The 13,762-nt window shown below is 43.2% G+C and overlaps 1 protein-coding gene across 10 annotated transcripts in view; it reads right to left on the reverse strand.

Moving 5' to 3' along the window:
* Positions 1 to 13,762, reverse strand: part of Nr2c1 (nuclear receptor subfamily 2 group C member 1) — a 58,604-nt gene that overhangs the window by 41,906 nt on the left and 2,936 nt on the right. For 5 of the 10 annotated variants that reach the window (XM_045152656.1, XM_045152661.1, XM_045152655.1 and 2 more), the window contains exons 2-4: positions 7,289 to 7,507; positions 5,369 to 5,439; positions 3,217 to 3,444 (exon numbers count right to left, since the gene is read on the reverse strand). In XM_045152656.1, coding sequence (XP_045008591.1) covers positions 3,217 to 3,444; positions 5,369 to 5,422 — 282 coding nt within the window. In that variant the 5' untranslated portion in view covers positions 5,423 to 5,439; positions 7,289 to 7,507. Of the gene's footprint in view, positions 1 to 3,216; positions 3,445 to 5,368; positions 5,440 to 6,261; positions 6,312 to 7,288; positions 7,508 to 13,762 lie in introns of those variants that run through there. The other 5 variants (XM_045152658.1, XM_045152657.1, XM_045152654.1 and 2 more) reach the window with 2 other exon arrangements.

A 13,762-nucleotide genomic window follows, 5' to 3' on the forward strand; every position in this document is an offset into this window, starting at 1 on the left:
GAATGGGTGTGCCAGGCCCTCTACCAAACGAACCCCAGAAAAAGCATGCACCACCTTGTGCAGATGGCTTACATGGGACCTAGAGAATGGAACCTGGGTCCTTGGGCTTCACAGGCATGCACCTGAACACTAAGTTAGCTCTGCAGCTCTATTATATGCTTCTTAAAATATATTTCAAGGCAGGTGTGGTAGGACACGCCTTTAATCCAAGCACTCAGGAGGCAAAGGTAGGAGGATGGGCGTGAGTTTGAGGCCACCTTCATACTACATAGTGAATTCCAGGTGAGCCTGGACCAGAGTGAGACCCTACCTTGAAAAACAAAAAACAAAACAAAACAACAACAAAAAGTATATATATAATTTTTATTTATTTGATGGGGGCAGATAGAGTGAGAGAGCTGGGCCTTGGTGGTGCACACCTTTAATCCTAGCACTCAGGAGCAGAGGTAGAAGGACTGCTGTGCTTTTAAGGCCACCCTGAAACCACATAGTGGATTCCAGGTCAGCCTGGTATAGAGTAGAGTGAGGCCCTACCTAAAAAAAAAAAAAAAGTATGAGAGAGAGCAGCCAAAACAAACAATCTCCAGACACATGCACAACCTGTAGGTCCTAAGGAATCAAACCTGGGTCCTTTGGCTTTGCAGGTAAGTGTTTTAATCACTAAGCCATCTCTCCACCCTGTATTATATGCTTTTAATGCAATTCCTCATGAAACATTCTGAGATTTTCAAATGCAAATATCATAAAAGGACATCATAGTCTCTATAAAAAATAGTGTATATGCATAATTTACATGAAAAATACTCATGCATTTGTGTGTTGAGTAGATTGGCTTCTTATTGTTAACAGGAAAAATTTTGAGTGAGTGGCTATTATGGAATTTTGTCTTATTTACTAAGTTCCCCTGTAAAGCAATCTGTCATACACAGATGTAGTGGAACATGCCTGAAATCCAAGCACTGGAGGAGTGGGAATTGAGGCTGAAGTGGGGGGATCCTAAATTTGAGGCCAGTCTTGGTCTATATACTGAGTTCATGCTAGCCGGAGGACATATAGAAGACTTGGTCTCAAAAAAGACTTAAGGGCTGAAAAGACTAGAGACAACTCAGTGGCTAAAGGTGCTTGCTTGTAAAGCCAGACACATGAAATGGTGCATGGGTCTGATGTTTGTTTGTAGTGGCAGGAGGCCCTAGCATGCTCATTCTCTGGCCCCCTCCCATCTTCAGATCTCTCTCAAATGCATAAAATTTTAAACTTTTGTCAAAAGATTTAAGGGGGGTAGGCTAGGGAGATGGCTAAGCAGTCAAAGGCATTTTCCTGCAAAGCCTACATCCACGCTCTGTTCTACAGTACCCACATAAAGCTCTTTGCACAAACTGGAACATGTACCTGGAGTTTGTCTGTAGTAGCAAGAGGCTACGGGGTACCGATTCTCCCTGTCTGTCTCTGCTTGCAATACGCAAATAAAAAATTATGTAAAAAAAATAAAGTGTTGGGCTGGAAAGACTGATCACTGGTTAAGGCACTAGCTTGAAAAGCCTGGTGATGTGGGTCCAATTCCCCAATACCCATGTAAAACCGGATGCACAAAGTGGTTAACACATGTATCTGGAATTCACAGTGGGCTAGACGCCTTGGGGCACCCATTCTCTCTGTGTTTCTCTTTGTCTTTCTGTGCAAATAAGTAATTATTTTAAAAAAGGACATAGTATATTTGGATTTAATCACAGCAAAAATGTGCATAACCACAGGTATCTGGTATGTAAAAAATCCTAACAGGCCTTCTGAAAAAGAATGTAAAATTTGAGCCGGGTGTGAAGGCGAATGCCTTTAATCCCAGCACTCAGGAGGAAGAGGTAGGAGGATCACTGTGAGTTCAAGGCCACCCTGAGACTACAGTTAATTCCAAGTCAGCCTGTACCAGAGTGAGGCTCTACTTCGAAAAACCAAAAAAAAAGAAAAGGAATGTAAAATTTGGGCCAGGTGTGGTAGTGTATGCCTTTATTCCCAACCCTTAGGAGACAGAGGTAGGAGGATCACTGAGTTTGAGGATATATAGTGAATTCCAAGCAGCCTGAACTGAGTGAAACCCTACCTCGAAAAAACAAAAACAGAAAAAAAAGGTACAATTTTATATTCTAGCAAAAATGAAAGGGCTAAAATGTTGGCACACATATTGCTGAATTCCAGTGTAAAGCCAACCACAAGCAGGCTGACTGCCGAAGCAGGTAAATACGACATTCTGATCCCCAAGCTGAAGATGGACTAGCTCCTGGGCCTGGACGCGGAGCTTCCTCTGTGCTAGTGGAAGACACTTCAGCTACAGGAGCGCTGCTCACTGCGAGGCAGCACAGGCCTCTTAGAGATCAACTTTCCAGCTTGCTCAAAAAATGAGACTTGCTCTAGGAAAGTTTGTTTAGCCTTTCTGACCATTCTGTGAGATTTCTATAGCCTTCATGAAATACATATAAACTGGCCAAAGGGACTGTGTGTGATGATGAAGAATGGCAAACACATGCACAGAAAGACTAACAGGAAAAGCCCAACTGCCCGCAGCAGAGGACAGCCACTATGCCATCTTGCACTAAACGCACTTACACAATTTTTTTTTTTTTTTTTTTCCCGAGGTAGGGTCTCACTCTGGCTCAGGCTGACCTGGAATTCACTATGTAGTCTCAGGGTGGCCTCGAACTCCCAGCAATCCTCCTACCTCTGCCTCCCGAGTGCTGGGATTAAAGACATGCGCCACCACGCCTGGCTTCAGAGTTTTTTTTTTTTTAACATAAGTCTTTTCTTTTAAAATATTTTATTCATTTACTACAGAAAGGAAGGAGGGAGGGAAGGAAAGGGGTGGGGGGGGAGAGGGAGAATGGCCATATCAGGGTACAAAGAAACTTCAGACCGTGTACATCTGGCTTACATGGGTACTAGGGAAATCAAACCTAGGCCCTTATGCTAATGTATGTCTTTCATTTATTTATTTATTTATTTATTTTTGAGGTAGCATCTCTCTCTAGCCCAGGATGGCCTGGAATTCACTCTGTAGTCACAGGCTGTCCTCAAACTCACAGAGATCCTCCTGTCTCTGCCTCCTAGTGCTGGGATTAAAGGCACGTGCCACCATGCTCGGCTCTACTTAAGTCTTAGTGACAGGATATGTCATGCTTTTTAATTTTTACAACTGTAGGTGGAAAAGAAAATTCCATAGTTATTTACCTGGAAGTGTGGTACAGACAGATCAGGAGCTGTAAAAAATAACTGGTTGACCCCTGCTGCATCTGGAGTGGTGAGGAAAACTTTTCCTGGAGTTGAATCTTGTCTGGCCAAAATGACCTTGCCAGGAGCAGAGCCATCGTGATTGGTCAGAATGAACTTGCCTTGGGTATGGTGATCAAGTGCTGTCACAATCTGGATTTTCTGTTCACTCTGCTGATCTGTAACAATCTTAACACAATTATGTCCAATTAATAATCAATTCAATGCTACCTTTTTTGTGTTTACTTTTCTTTTTTTTTGTTTTTTTTTTCTTTTGGTATCACTCTAGCCCAAACCAACCTAGAACTCATTCTGTAGCTCAGGCTGATCTTGAACTCATGGTGATCCTTCTATCTTAGCCTCCTAAGTGATTAGATGCATATACCACCATGCCTGGCTTTTATTTTCCTGTAATGAAGTAACTTTCTATATTTCAGACAAAGGCAGAAAAGCCAAATAATTTAAAAGGTAAGTCTACTTTCAAGGAAATTCTGACAAAAATAAACACATGTGAAATAAAAGTGTAACAGTAAGATTACTGTACGTCACTATTTTGATTTCCTCCGTCTCTACTTTCTACTTAGCTCACAGTGTATTTGTAGGGCTCATTTCCTCTGTCCTTCAGAGAGAGGAATAGTAAAGGGAGGACAGGAGAGGTCACTAAGAAGAGAGCCTTTGCTTTCTAGGGCATAACATGCCCAACATTATTATAACCACCTAATATAAAAGTGGGGACTGGAAATATGGCTCAGTGGCTAGGGTACTTTGTTGTGCCTGGGTTTAATCCCCCCAGTATGCATGTAAAGCCAGACACAAGGTGGTACATCCATCTGGAGCTTGTCTGCAGTGGCAGGAGGCCCTGGCATGCCCATATTCACTCCCTTCCTCTGCTCTCTCAAATAAATAAATAAAAATACCTTTTTAAGGGCTGGAGAGATGGCTTGGTAGTTAAGGCACTTGCCTGCAAAGCCTAAGGAACCACATTTGAGTCCCCAGACTCCCTGTAAGCCAGACACACAAGGTGGTGCACACATCTGGAGTTCGAATGCAATGGTCAGAGACCCTGGTGTACCAATTCTCTCTCTCTCTCTTTTTTTTTTTATTTATTTGAGAGCGACAGACACAGAGAGAAAGACAGATAGAGGGAGAGAGAGAGAGAATGGGTGCGTCAGGGCTTCCAGCCTCTGCAAACGAACTCCAGATGCATGCACCCCCTTGTGCATCTGGCTAACATGGGACCTGGGGAACCGAGCCTTGAACTGGGGTCCTTAGGCTTCACAGGTAAGCGCTTAACCACTAAGCCATCTCTCCAGCCCCCAATTCTCTCTTTAATTAAAAAAAAAAAACAAACAAAAAGATAAAAGTAATAATGAAGCTGGGATGTGGTTCCGGAGGCAGAGACAGAAAGATCTGGTGAATGTGAGGCCATTCTGAGACTACTGAGTGAAGTCCACCTTGAACCACCCCCCACCCCACAAAAGAAGTAACAATGGAATCTGGGCACTGTGGTACACACCTTTAATCCCAACACTCATGAGGCACAGAGTTCGAGGCCAGCTTGAGACTACATAGTGAATTCCAGGTCAGCCTGAGCTAGAGCAAGACCTTATGTCAAAAAAAGCAAGCAACAAAAATAAATAAACAAAACAAAATAAAACCATACAATATAGCTTATTTTTCCTAAAAAAAAAAAAAGGATCAATATCACCATATGTTTTTGGCTGTGGTAGAGCACTCGGAAGGCCGATGTAAGAGGACTGCTGTGAGTTTAAGGCCAGCCTGGGCTAGAGTGAGACCTCACCTCGAAAACAACAGCAGCAAAATAATACATGAAAATTTATACTGACATGTAGCATCAAGACTAACTTCAGATTTCACTCTCTCCAAATAACATTCTCTGATCAGATCCCTGCGACTATACAACTTTATTAGATGCTCCCTAGCACCATACGCAAGTAAATATCACAGTACACACTTTATTCTATTAGTTAACTGTCTCCCAGTAGTAGGAAGAGCTATCTAAAAGTCAGGGGCATCATTACCTCTATACTTCCCGAGCCTTTAGTGTGAATGAGTTTGGTAGGTCAACAAAGGAATAGTGAATGAAACATACCTCAGCCATCTGTTGCTCAATAATTTGATGTGCAATTTCTTCTATGGTTGCCATGATCTAATTAGAATGTCCTGACAAATATAAAAAGAACATCCTTTTTATTACTATGCACATGAAAACATACTTATTCAAGTCTTTGTGAGTAAAATTACATACTATTTAAGACTTGTTTCAAAACAGCCAGTTGGGGTGGGTTGGGCTAAGAAAGAATAGACAAAACAAGATTCGCCACGTTATTAGTGATGTACAACACAGTGTCAGCTAGTAGAATTTATATTGTGGGATTTATGAAACTATTCTGTCTGCTTTTGTATATTCTGACATGTCTATTAAAAAACTAAAAGATGGTCCAGAGAGATAACTCAGCAGAGTTGTTTGCTTGCAAAGCCTGACCACCTGGGTTTGATTGCTCCATACCCACTTAAAGCCAGACGCACAAAGGGGCACATGCATCTGTAGCTTGTATGCAGTCACAAGAGGTCTTGGTGGACCCATTCTCCCTCCCTGAAAATAAAAAACAAAAAGCAAAACCAAAAGTCTCCTCCCTGTTGAACAGCCATCACATTTCTGGAAAATACTACAAAGTCTGCTGGGGGAGAAAACTCATCAACAGCCGTAACCAGCAGAGGATCCTGCAAGCTACACAACTGGCCTGCCAGGTAAGATGTGCCCAGCACTGCAGTAGTAGCATGTCCGTTATGGGGTAATCAACTGCTCTGAGACTGGAGTGGAGGTCCACTTCACAAAAGCAAATGAAATGCACCATGGTACTGAAAACCTAGTCAAAACCCTATGGCTGGGCAGGTCACAAAGCCTCGGGGAAAGCTACTGCTGTTGTTTGGCTGAATGGATCTAGGATGCCACCAGACTGTCCTCTTGATATTTGTCCATACCTATGCATTAGTGCTGCGCTCACTTTTGGTGGAGAAGCTGCTCTTCACAGATGGCAGTGACCACTGGGGAGACTCAAAACTCACCAAAGTGCTGAGAAGTGAGAACTGACTGACTGTTCAACACTAAATAAGACATCTCAATCACACCCTTCAAGGTTCAGGGACCACTGTAGAAGAGGTAGTGACAAGAATATATAAGTGCCAAAGGTGCCAAAGGACAGGGAGGAGTGCTTTGGAATGCTGCCTTCCAGATATACAGTGGTTGTTACAGTCATGACCTCATAGCAACTCTAATTACCCGCACAAAACCTGCATACCATTGGGCCAATCAATACGTTGTCATAGATGATGGAGAAGGACAAAGAAGGAAAAAAATACAATGAACAGGGCATGATGGTACATGTCTTTAAGTCCAACACTCTGGAGGCCAAGGTAGGAGAATTGTGGTATTCAAGGTCTGCCTGAGACTATACAGCGAATTCCAGGTCTGCCTACGCTAAATCAAGACCCTACCTCAAAATGCAACACTGGTACCCAAAAACATCAAAATAAGAGAGGTAATGCAGGCCATGGCCAAGCACTTGGTTACCTGAGAGAGCTAAAAGACAAAATCATATTACTAGAGACACCACATATGATCATATTGCTGGAAACACCACAAGCTGCTATTTTAGGACACCAGGAGACACGAAGGAACAGAGAGGAGAGCCTGGGAAGTGCTAGGGAACCACTGTGTGATAATGGCCACCAACAGCATACACAAGCAGAAGACCCTGCAAGCTACTATGCAATCAAGCAGTCAGACAAGGCGTATTCACCTGGGCAGCAGTGGGACACAGCCTTTGTGGGTAACCAACTGCCCTCTGATTGGACATGAGGCCCACCCAGTGGGACAGAGTTCATAACTGGTACTGGGAACCAAGTTAGAAGCCCATGGCCAGGAAACTCAACCCCCTCAGAGAGAAGCTCCTATTGCTATCTGGACAAGGACAGTGGGCATCCACATCAAAATGTCTCTCAAACTCACATGTATATCCCCCTTAATCAAAGGTGTTCTCACTCTTGGTTGGTTTTATTTCACAGATGCAGAGAATGCTGGGAAGATCCAAGACCCATCAATAAGACAAGACAGCCACTTGCTCATCACAAGATGTTCCACCTCTACCACATTTATTGGAGTCCAGGAGAAAAATTGTAAAGGAAGCAGCAGAATGAATATTGCTCCCAGTGCGAGCCCAGCAACCACCTGTAGGGAAACAGCAACAAACACTGTGGCGGACTGAAACAAACCACACAAGCAGTAAAGAGACTGCAGAGAACTGCATACTGTAACACACCTGCCGCAGCTCAGGGACTGCTAAGGAAGAGGAGGTGGGAAGATTCTAAGAGCCACAGGGCAGACAGAATACCTTTACAACCTCTCCCTTACTGACTGAGGCCCTACTTACCTCACAGTGAACAGTAACAGCCAATGGGGAGAGGGGATATAAGACCATAATTGAGGGCCAGAGAGATGGCTCAGTGGTTAAAGGCACTTGCTTAAAACCTGATGGCCCTGGTTCATGTACCCAGTTCCCACACAAAACCCGATACACAAAGTAGAACATGCATCTTGAGCTTATCTGCAGTGGCAAAAGGCCCTGATGTGCCCGTGCTCACTGTCTTTCTCTCAAGTAATTTTTTTGGGGGAGCTTGTTTGAGGTAGGGTCTCACTCTAGCCGGGGTTGACCTGGAATTCACTATGTAGTCTCAGGGTGGCCTTGAACTCATGCTGATCCTCATACCTCTGCCTCTTGAGTGCTGAGATTAAAGGCATGTGCTACCACAGCCCAGAAAAAATATTTTTTAAAATATTTGTTTGAGAGTGACAGACAGAGGGACAAAGAGGCAGAGAGAGAGAGAGAGAGAGAGAGAGAATGGGCCCACCAGGGCCTCCAGCCACTGCAAACAAACTCCAGATGTGTGCGCCCCCTTGTACATCTGGCTAACGTGGGTCCTGGGGAATGGAGCCTTGAACCGGGGTCCTTAGGCTTCACAGGCAAGTGCTTAACCGCTAAGCCATCTCTAGAGCCCCCCCCCCCAAAATTAAAAATAAATAATAAACACAGGAGAGGGAAGGCTAGAAAGATGGTTTAGTAGTTAAGGCTCTTGCCTGCAAAGCCAAAGACACAGGTTCTATTCCCCAGAAGCCATGGAAGCCAGATGCACAAGATGGCGCATGTTTAGAGCTTGCTTGCAGAAGCTGGAGGCCCCGATGCACCTATTTGCTCTCTCTTTCTCTAGCTGCCCCCCCAATAAACAAATATTTATAAAAATAGGAGCCAGACATAGTGACACGTGCTTTTAATCCCATCATTTGGGAGGCAGAGATAGGTGGATCAACATGAGTTTGAGGCCACCCTGAGACTACATACACAGTGAATTCCATGTCAGTCTGGGCTAGAGCAAGACCTACCTTGAAAAACCAAAATAAAGAAATAAAATTTAAAAAAAAAATAGGAGGGAGATGCCATGGTGGCACATACCTTTAATCCCAGCATTTGGGTGACAGAAGTAGGAGGATCAATGTGAGTTCAAGGTCAGTGTGGGACTACAGAGTGAGTTCCAGGTCATCCTGGGCTAAAGAGACATGTTTATGATGGTAGATACAAGAAGTTGTTTTGTTTTGTTGCATTTTGGCAGGGTACACAAAGGGCAGAGGCTACTATCTTCAAGTTGATGATGAGTTTTCCATGAATGAGGGTTTACAGTGGAGAGACCGCACTGCTTTCTGTACAGATGGCACAGAAGCAAAGACTGACGAGAATGCTGGATTTGTAGCAAAGTTAAAAGATGATGGGGCTGGAGAGATGGCTTAGTGGTTAAGTACTTGCCTGTGAAGCCTAAGGACCTCAGTTCGAGGCTCAATTCCCCAGGACCCATGTAAGCCAGATGCACAAGGGGGCACACATGTCTGGAGGCCCTGGTGTGCCCATTCTCTCTCTGTCTCTCTGCCTCCTCCTGTCTGTCACTCTCAAATAAATAAATAAAAATAAACAAACAACAAAAAAAAATTTTTAAGAAAAAATATTAATTAAAAAAAAAAACGTCGCTGGGCATGGTGGCACACATCTTTAATCCCAGCACTCAGGAGGCAGAGGTAGAATTGCCATGAGTTTGAGGCCAGCCTGAGACTACATAGTGAATTCCAGGTCAGCCTGGGCCAGACTGAGACCCTACCTCGAAAACTAAAAAAAAAAAAAAAAAATTTCATGGCAGCAGGGCATGGTGGCGCACACATTTAATCCCAGCACTCAGGAGGCAGAGGTAGTAGGATCACATTGAGTTTGAGACCACCCTGAGACTACACAGTTAATTCCAGGTTAGCCTGGGCCACAGTGAGATCCTACCTTGAAAAAAGAAAAAAAAAAGAAAAAAAAGTTGATGGCAATGATCTTACACTTGACTCATCAAGAGATGCATGTAGTCAAAATCAGAGTTGGATGTTGTGCAATACACTGTTAACTTCTAAAAGTCATGTCCTTAACAGCCATTTGTTTTCAAGCCTTTGCCAAGACAGGGACTCCAATTACTATACACACAGAGGTCAGGTGACTCTCAAAAGGTTAAAGTTTAAACAGGCTGTTGAAACAAAGATGAAATTGTACTTCTGATGGAGCAGAAATCAGACTTTGTTAATAGTTTTTGTGATTCATAGGTTTCAAAACTGGCCTTTGTTGGATATGTTAAAAAATGATTAAATATGTCCCTTCAAGGAAGTAATTGCGATATATTTATACCAAATGATAGACTTAGAAATTTACTTGAAAAGTTAGCATATACAAGAATAAAGTGGAAAATGCTTTTTCAGAAAATTTTCCAATTACAAATAACTTTATACTTGAAAATAACCTTCTCAAAGATTTAACTATGGGGATTTTTAAAAATTTTGTGGGCTGGAGAGATGGCTTAGTGGTTAAGCACTTGCCTGTGAAGCATAAGGGCTCTGGTTCAAGGCTCGATTCCCCAGGACCCACATTAGCCAGATTCACAAGGGGGCACATTCATCTGGAGATCATTTGCAGTGGCTGGAAGCCCTGGCACAAGCGCATGTGCGCACGCCCCCCCCCCCCCCCCGTCTTTCTCTGTCTGTCACTCTCAAATAAATAAAATAAAATAATAAAATAAACAAAAAGTGTTTTTATGAGGCAGGGTCTCATACTAGCCCATGCTTACCTGGAACTCACCCTAAAGCTCTCAGGCTAGCCTTTAACTCAAGGTAATTCTCTTAGCCCAGTCCCTCAAATGCTGTGATTAAAGGCGTGAGACAACATGCACAGATTGCTTTTGCTTTTTTCTGAGGCAGGGTTTCAATCCAGCCCCTGGTGACCACAAATTCACCCAGCAGCCAAAGGCTGGCTTCAAACTCAGGGTGATTCTCCTACCTCGGGGGGGGGGGGGGGGGGGAAGGGGGGAGATCAAGCAACACTGGTTTAAAATCTGAGTTTCATAAAAAAAATTGAGTACATTTTGGCTTTGAGTTAGGACAAAATTTCAACTTCTCAATGGCTTTAAACATAATTTGTAGTATTACATGTATTTATGCAAAGCAGCATTTTCAGCACTGATATTTATACAATCAAAGTATTAACTCTGAAAAATGGCAAAGATGGGGCTAGAGAGATGGCTTAGTGATTAAGGTACTTGCCTATACAGCCCAAGAACCTGAGTTCTATTCCCGGTACCCATATAAACGCAGATACACAAAATGGCACATGCATCTGGAGTTCGTTTGCAGTAGCTAGAGGCCCTGGAGCACCCACACTCACTCTCTGTGCATGCCTCTTTCCCTCTCTCACAAATAAATAAATTTTTTAAAATGTTAAAGATGTTTTACACCCTGCTGTATCAAATATTCATCAAAAGATGTTCATTTATATGTCATTTAACAATGGTAAAATTAGATGTATAACAGGATTGTTTAAGTTTATTTGTGATTTACTACCAATGAAATGTGTGATTTTTTAAAAAAAAATTATTTACCTATTTTGAGAAAGTGTGTGTGTGTGTGTGTGAGAGAGAGAGAGAGAGAGAGAGAGAGAGAGAGAGAGAGAGAGAATGGGTAGACCAGGGTATCCAGCCACTGCAAATGAAATCCAGACACATGACCACCATATATATCTGACTTATGTGGGTACTAGGGAACTGAACCTTGGTCCTTAGGATTCACAGGCAAGCATCTTAACTGTCAAGCCACCCTCCAGCCCGAATGTGTGATTTTTTTAGTCCTATTTTATGTACTTAGATACCTAGATCATATGAAAATTTCTCTAGTGGAAAAAGCTTAGTAAGTCCTGGGGCTGGAGAGCTTGTTCTGCAGTTAAGAGGACTTCCTGTGTAAGCAAGAGGTCCTCGAGTTTGATTCCCCCAGGAACCACATAAGCAGCTGGGCATGGTCATGCACATCTGTAATGCTACCCATGGGGAGCAGAGATGGAAAATTGCTAGGAGTGGAGGGAGGACTGGGAGGACAGTAGGCGCCAGGATCAGAGAGAGACTCTGGCTTAAGTGAAAACAACGAAAAGCAGAAGAGCTATGGAGTGAGGGATTACCAATGCTCCCTGCTGACTCCCACAGTTGCGTGCATTCTACTGCAGGTGTAACTGCAGGTTACTGCATACATACACCCCACATACATGTGCGGTACAGATAGTGCCATCCTTCTTGGATTCAGATATTTGAAAAAGTTCATTTAGGGACTGCAGGGATGGCTTAGCAGTTAAGGCATTTGCTTGCCAAGTCAAAGGGCCCAGTTTCGATTCTCCAGAACCTATGTTAACCAGATGCACAAGGGGGCGCAAGCATCTGAGTTTGTTTGCAATGGCTGGAGGCCCTGGCGCGCTCATATTCTCTCTCTCTCTCTCTCTCTCTCTCTCTCTCTCTCTCTAAAATAAATAAATAAATAATACACTTTAAAAAAGTGTATGCATTCATACCTGCCTTTAAAAGAATTCATTTGGGCTGGAGAGATGGCTTAGCTGTTAAGGGGTTTGTCTGCAAAGCCAAAGGCCCCAGGTTCAATTCCTCAGGACCCACGTAAGCCAGATACACAAGGGGCACATGCATCTGGAGTTCGTTTGCAGTGGCTGGAGGCCACTATCTCTATCTGCCTGTTTCTCTTCTCTCTCTCTCAAGTAAATAAATAAAATTATTTAAAAAAAAAAAAGAATTCATTTAAGCCAGGCATGGTGGTACACGTCTTTAATCCCAGCACTCAGGAGGCAGAGATAGAAGGATTGCTGTGAGTTGGAGGCCACCCTGAGAATACAGAGTTAATTCTACATTAGCCAGAGCTAGAGTTAAACACTACCTTGAAAAAAAAATAATTTAGCAGGGCATGGTGGCACATGCCTTTTACCCCAGCACTCAGGAGGCAGAGGTAGGAGCATCACCATGAGTTTGAGGCCTGAGAGTACACAGTGAATTCCAGGTCAGTTAGGGGTAAAGTGAGACCCTACCAAAAATATTTATTTATTCATTTATTTGTGTGGGTATGTATGGGGACATCAAAACCTCTTGTAGGGGCTGGAGAGATGGCTTAGCAGATAAGGCACTTGCCTGCAAAGCCAAAGGACCCAGTTTGATAACCTAGAACCCAAAGAAGCCACATACACAAGGGGTGCAGGCACCTGGAGTTCATTTGCAGTGGCCAGAGGCCCTGGTGCACCCATTCTCTCTCTCTCTCTCCCCCAGCCTTTTTTTTCCCTCAAATAAATAAAATTTTAAAATATTAAAAAGAACCTCTTTAATATGATGGAAAATGGAATTTCAAAGGGGAAAGTGGGGGGGGGCAGGGAGGGAATTACCATGGGATATTTTTTTATAATCATGGAAAATGCTAATAAAAATTTTTAAAAAAAAAAGAAAAAGAAAAGAAAAGAAAAAAGAACCTCTTAATAGCTGCAAATGAATTCCAGAAGTGCTGCAGATCAAATCCAAGCTGGCAGACTTTGCAAACAAATGCCTGTAATTGTTGAGCCATCTTGCCAGCCCAAAGATTGCTTCTAGGCTTACTTTTTATTAAATATTTTATTTATTTGGGGGGGCACAGAGAGAGAAAATGGGCGTGCCAGGGCCTTTAGCCATTGTGAAGGTACTGACACATGCATCGCCTTGTGCATCTGGCTTTACACGGATACAGGGGAAGTGAACCTGGGTCCTTAGCACGCTAACCGCTAAGCCATTCTCCAGCCATTGGACTCACTTTCTGTATCAGATACAATTCATTTGATTTTCCTAATAATTACTCTTCTTTCCCATCTAGGTCTACTCCCAAAATTCATTTAGCCAGTTGTTATGCAAAGCTGTATTGTGCAAATGTTGTGTTGTGAATAGCTAATGGACAGGGAAATTAACTTTGCAGACTGCAAACAGAACTGGAAAAGAAGGAGCATGGGAAGAAATTACGGGAAATACCCGCACAGGAAGGACAGCAAGCACAAGAATAGTCTGCTGAAGAGTA

This window comes from Jaculus jaculus, chromosome 6 (assembly GCF_020740685.1).
Source record: "Jaculus jaculus isolate mJacJac1 chromosome 6, mJacJac1.mat.Y.cur, whole genome shotgun sequence".
In the NCBI taxonomy this organism is placed as follows: domain Eukaryota; kingdom Metazoa; phylum Chordata; class Mammalia; order Rodentia; family Dipodidae; genus Jaculus; species Jaculus jaculus.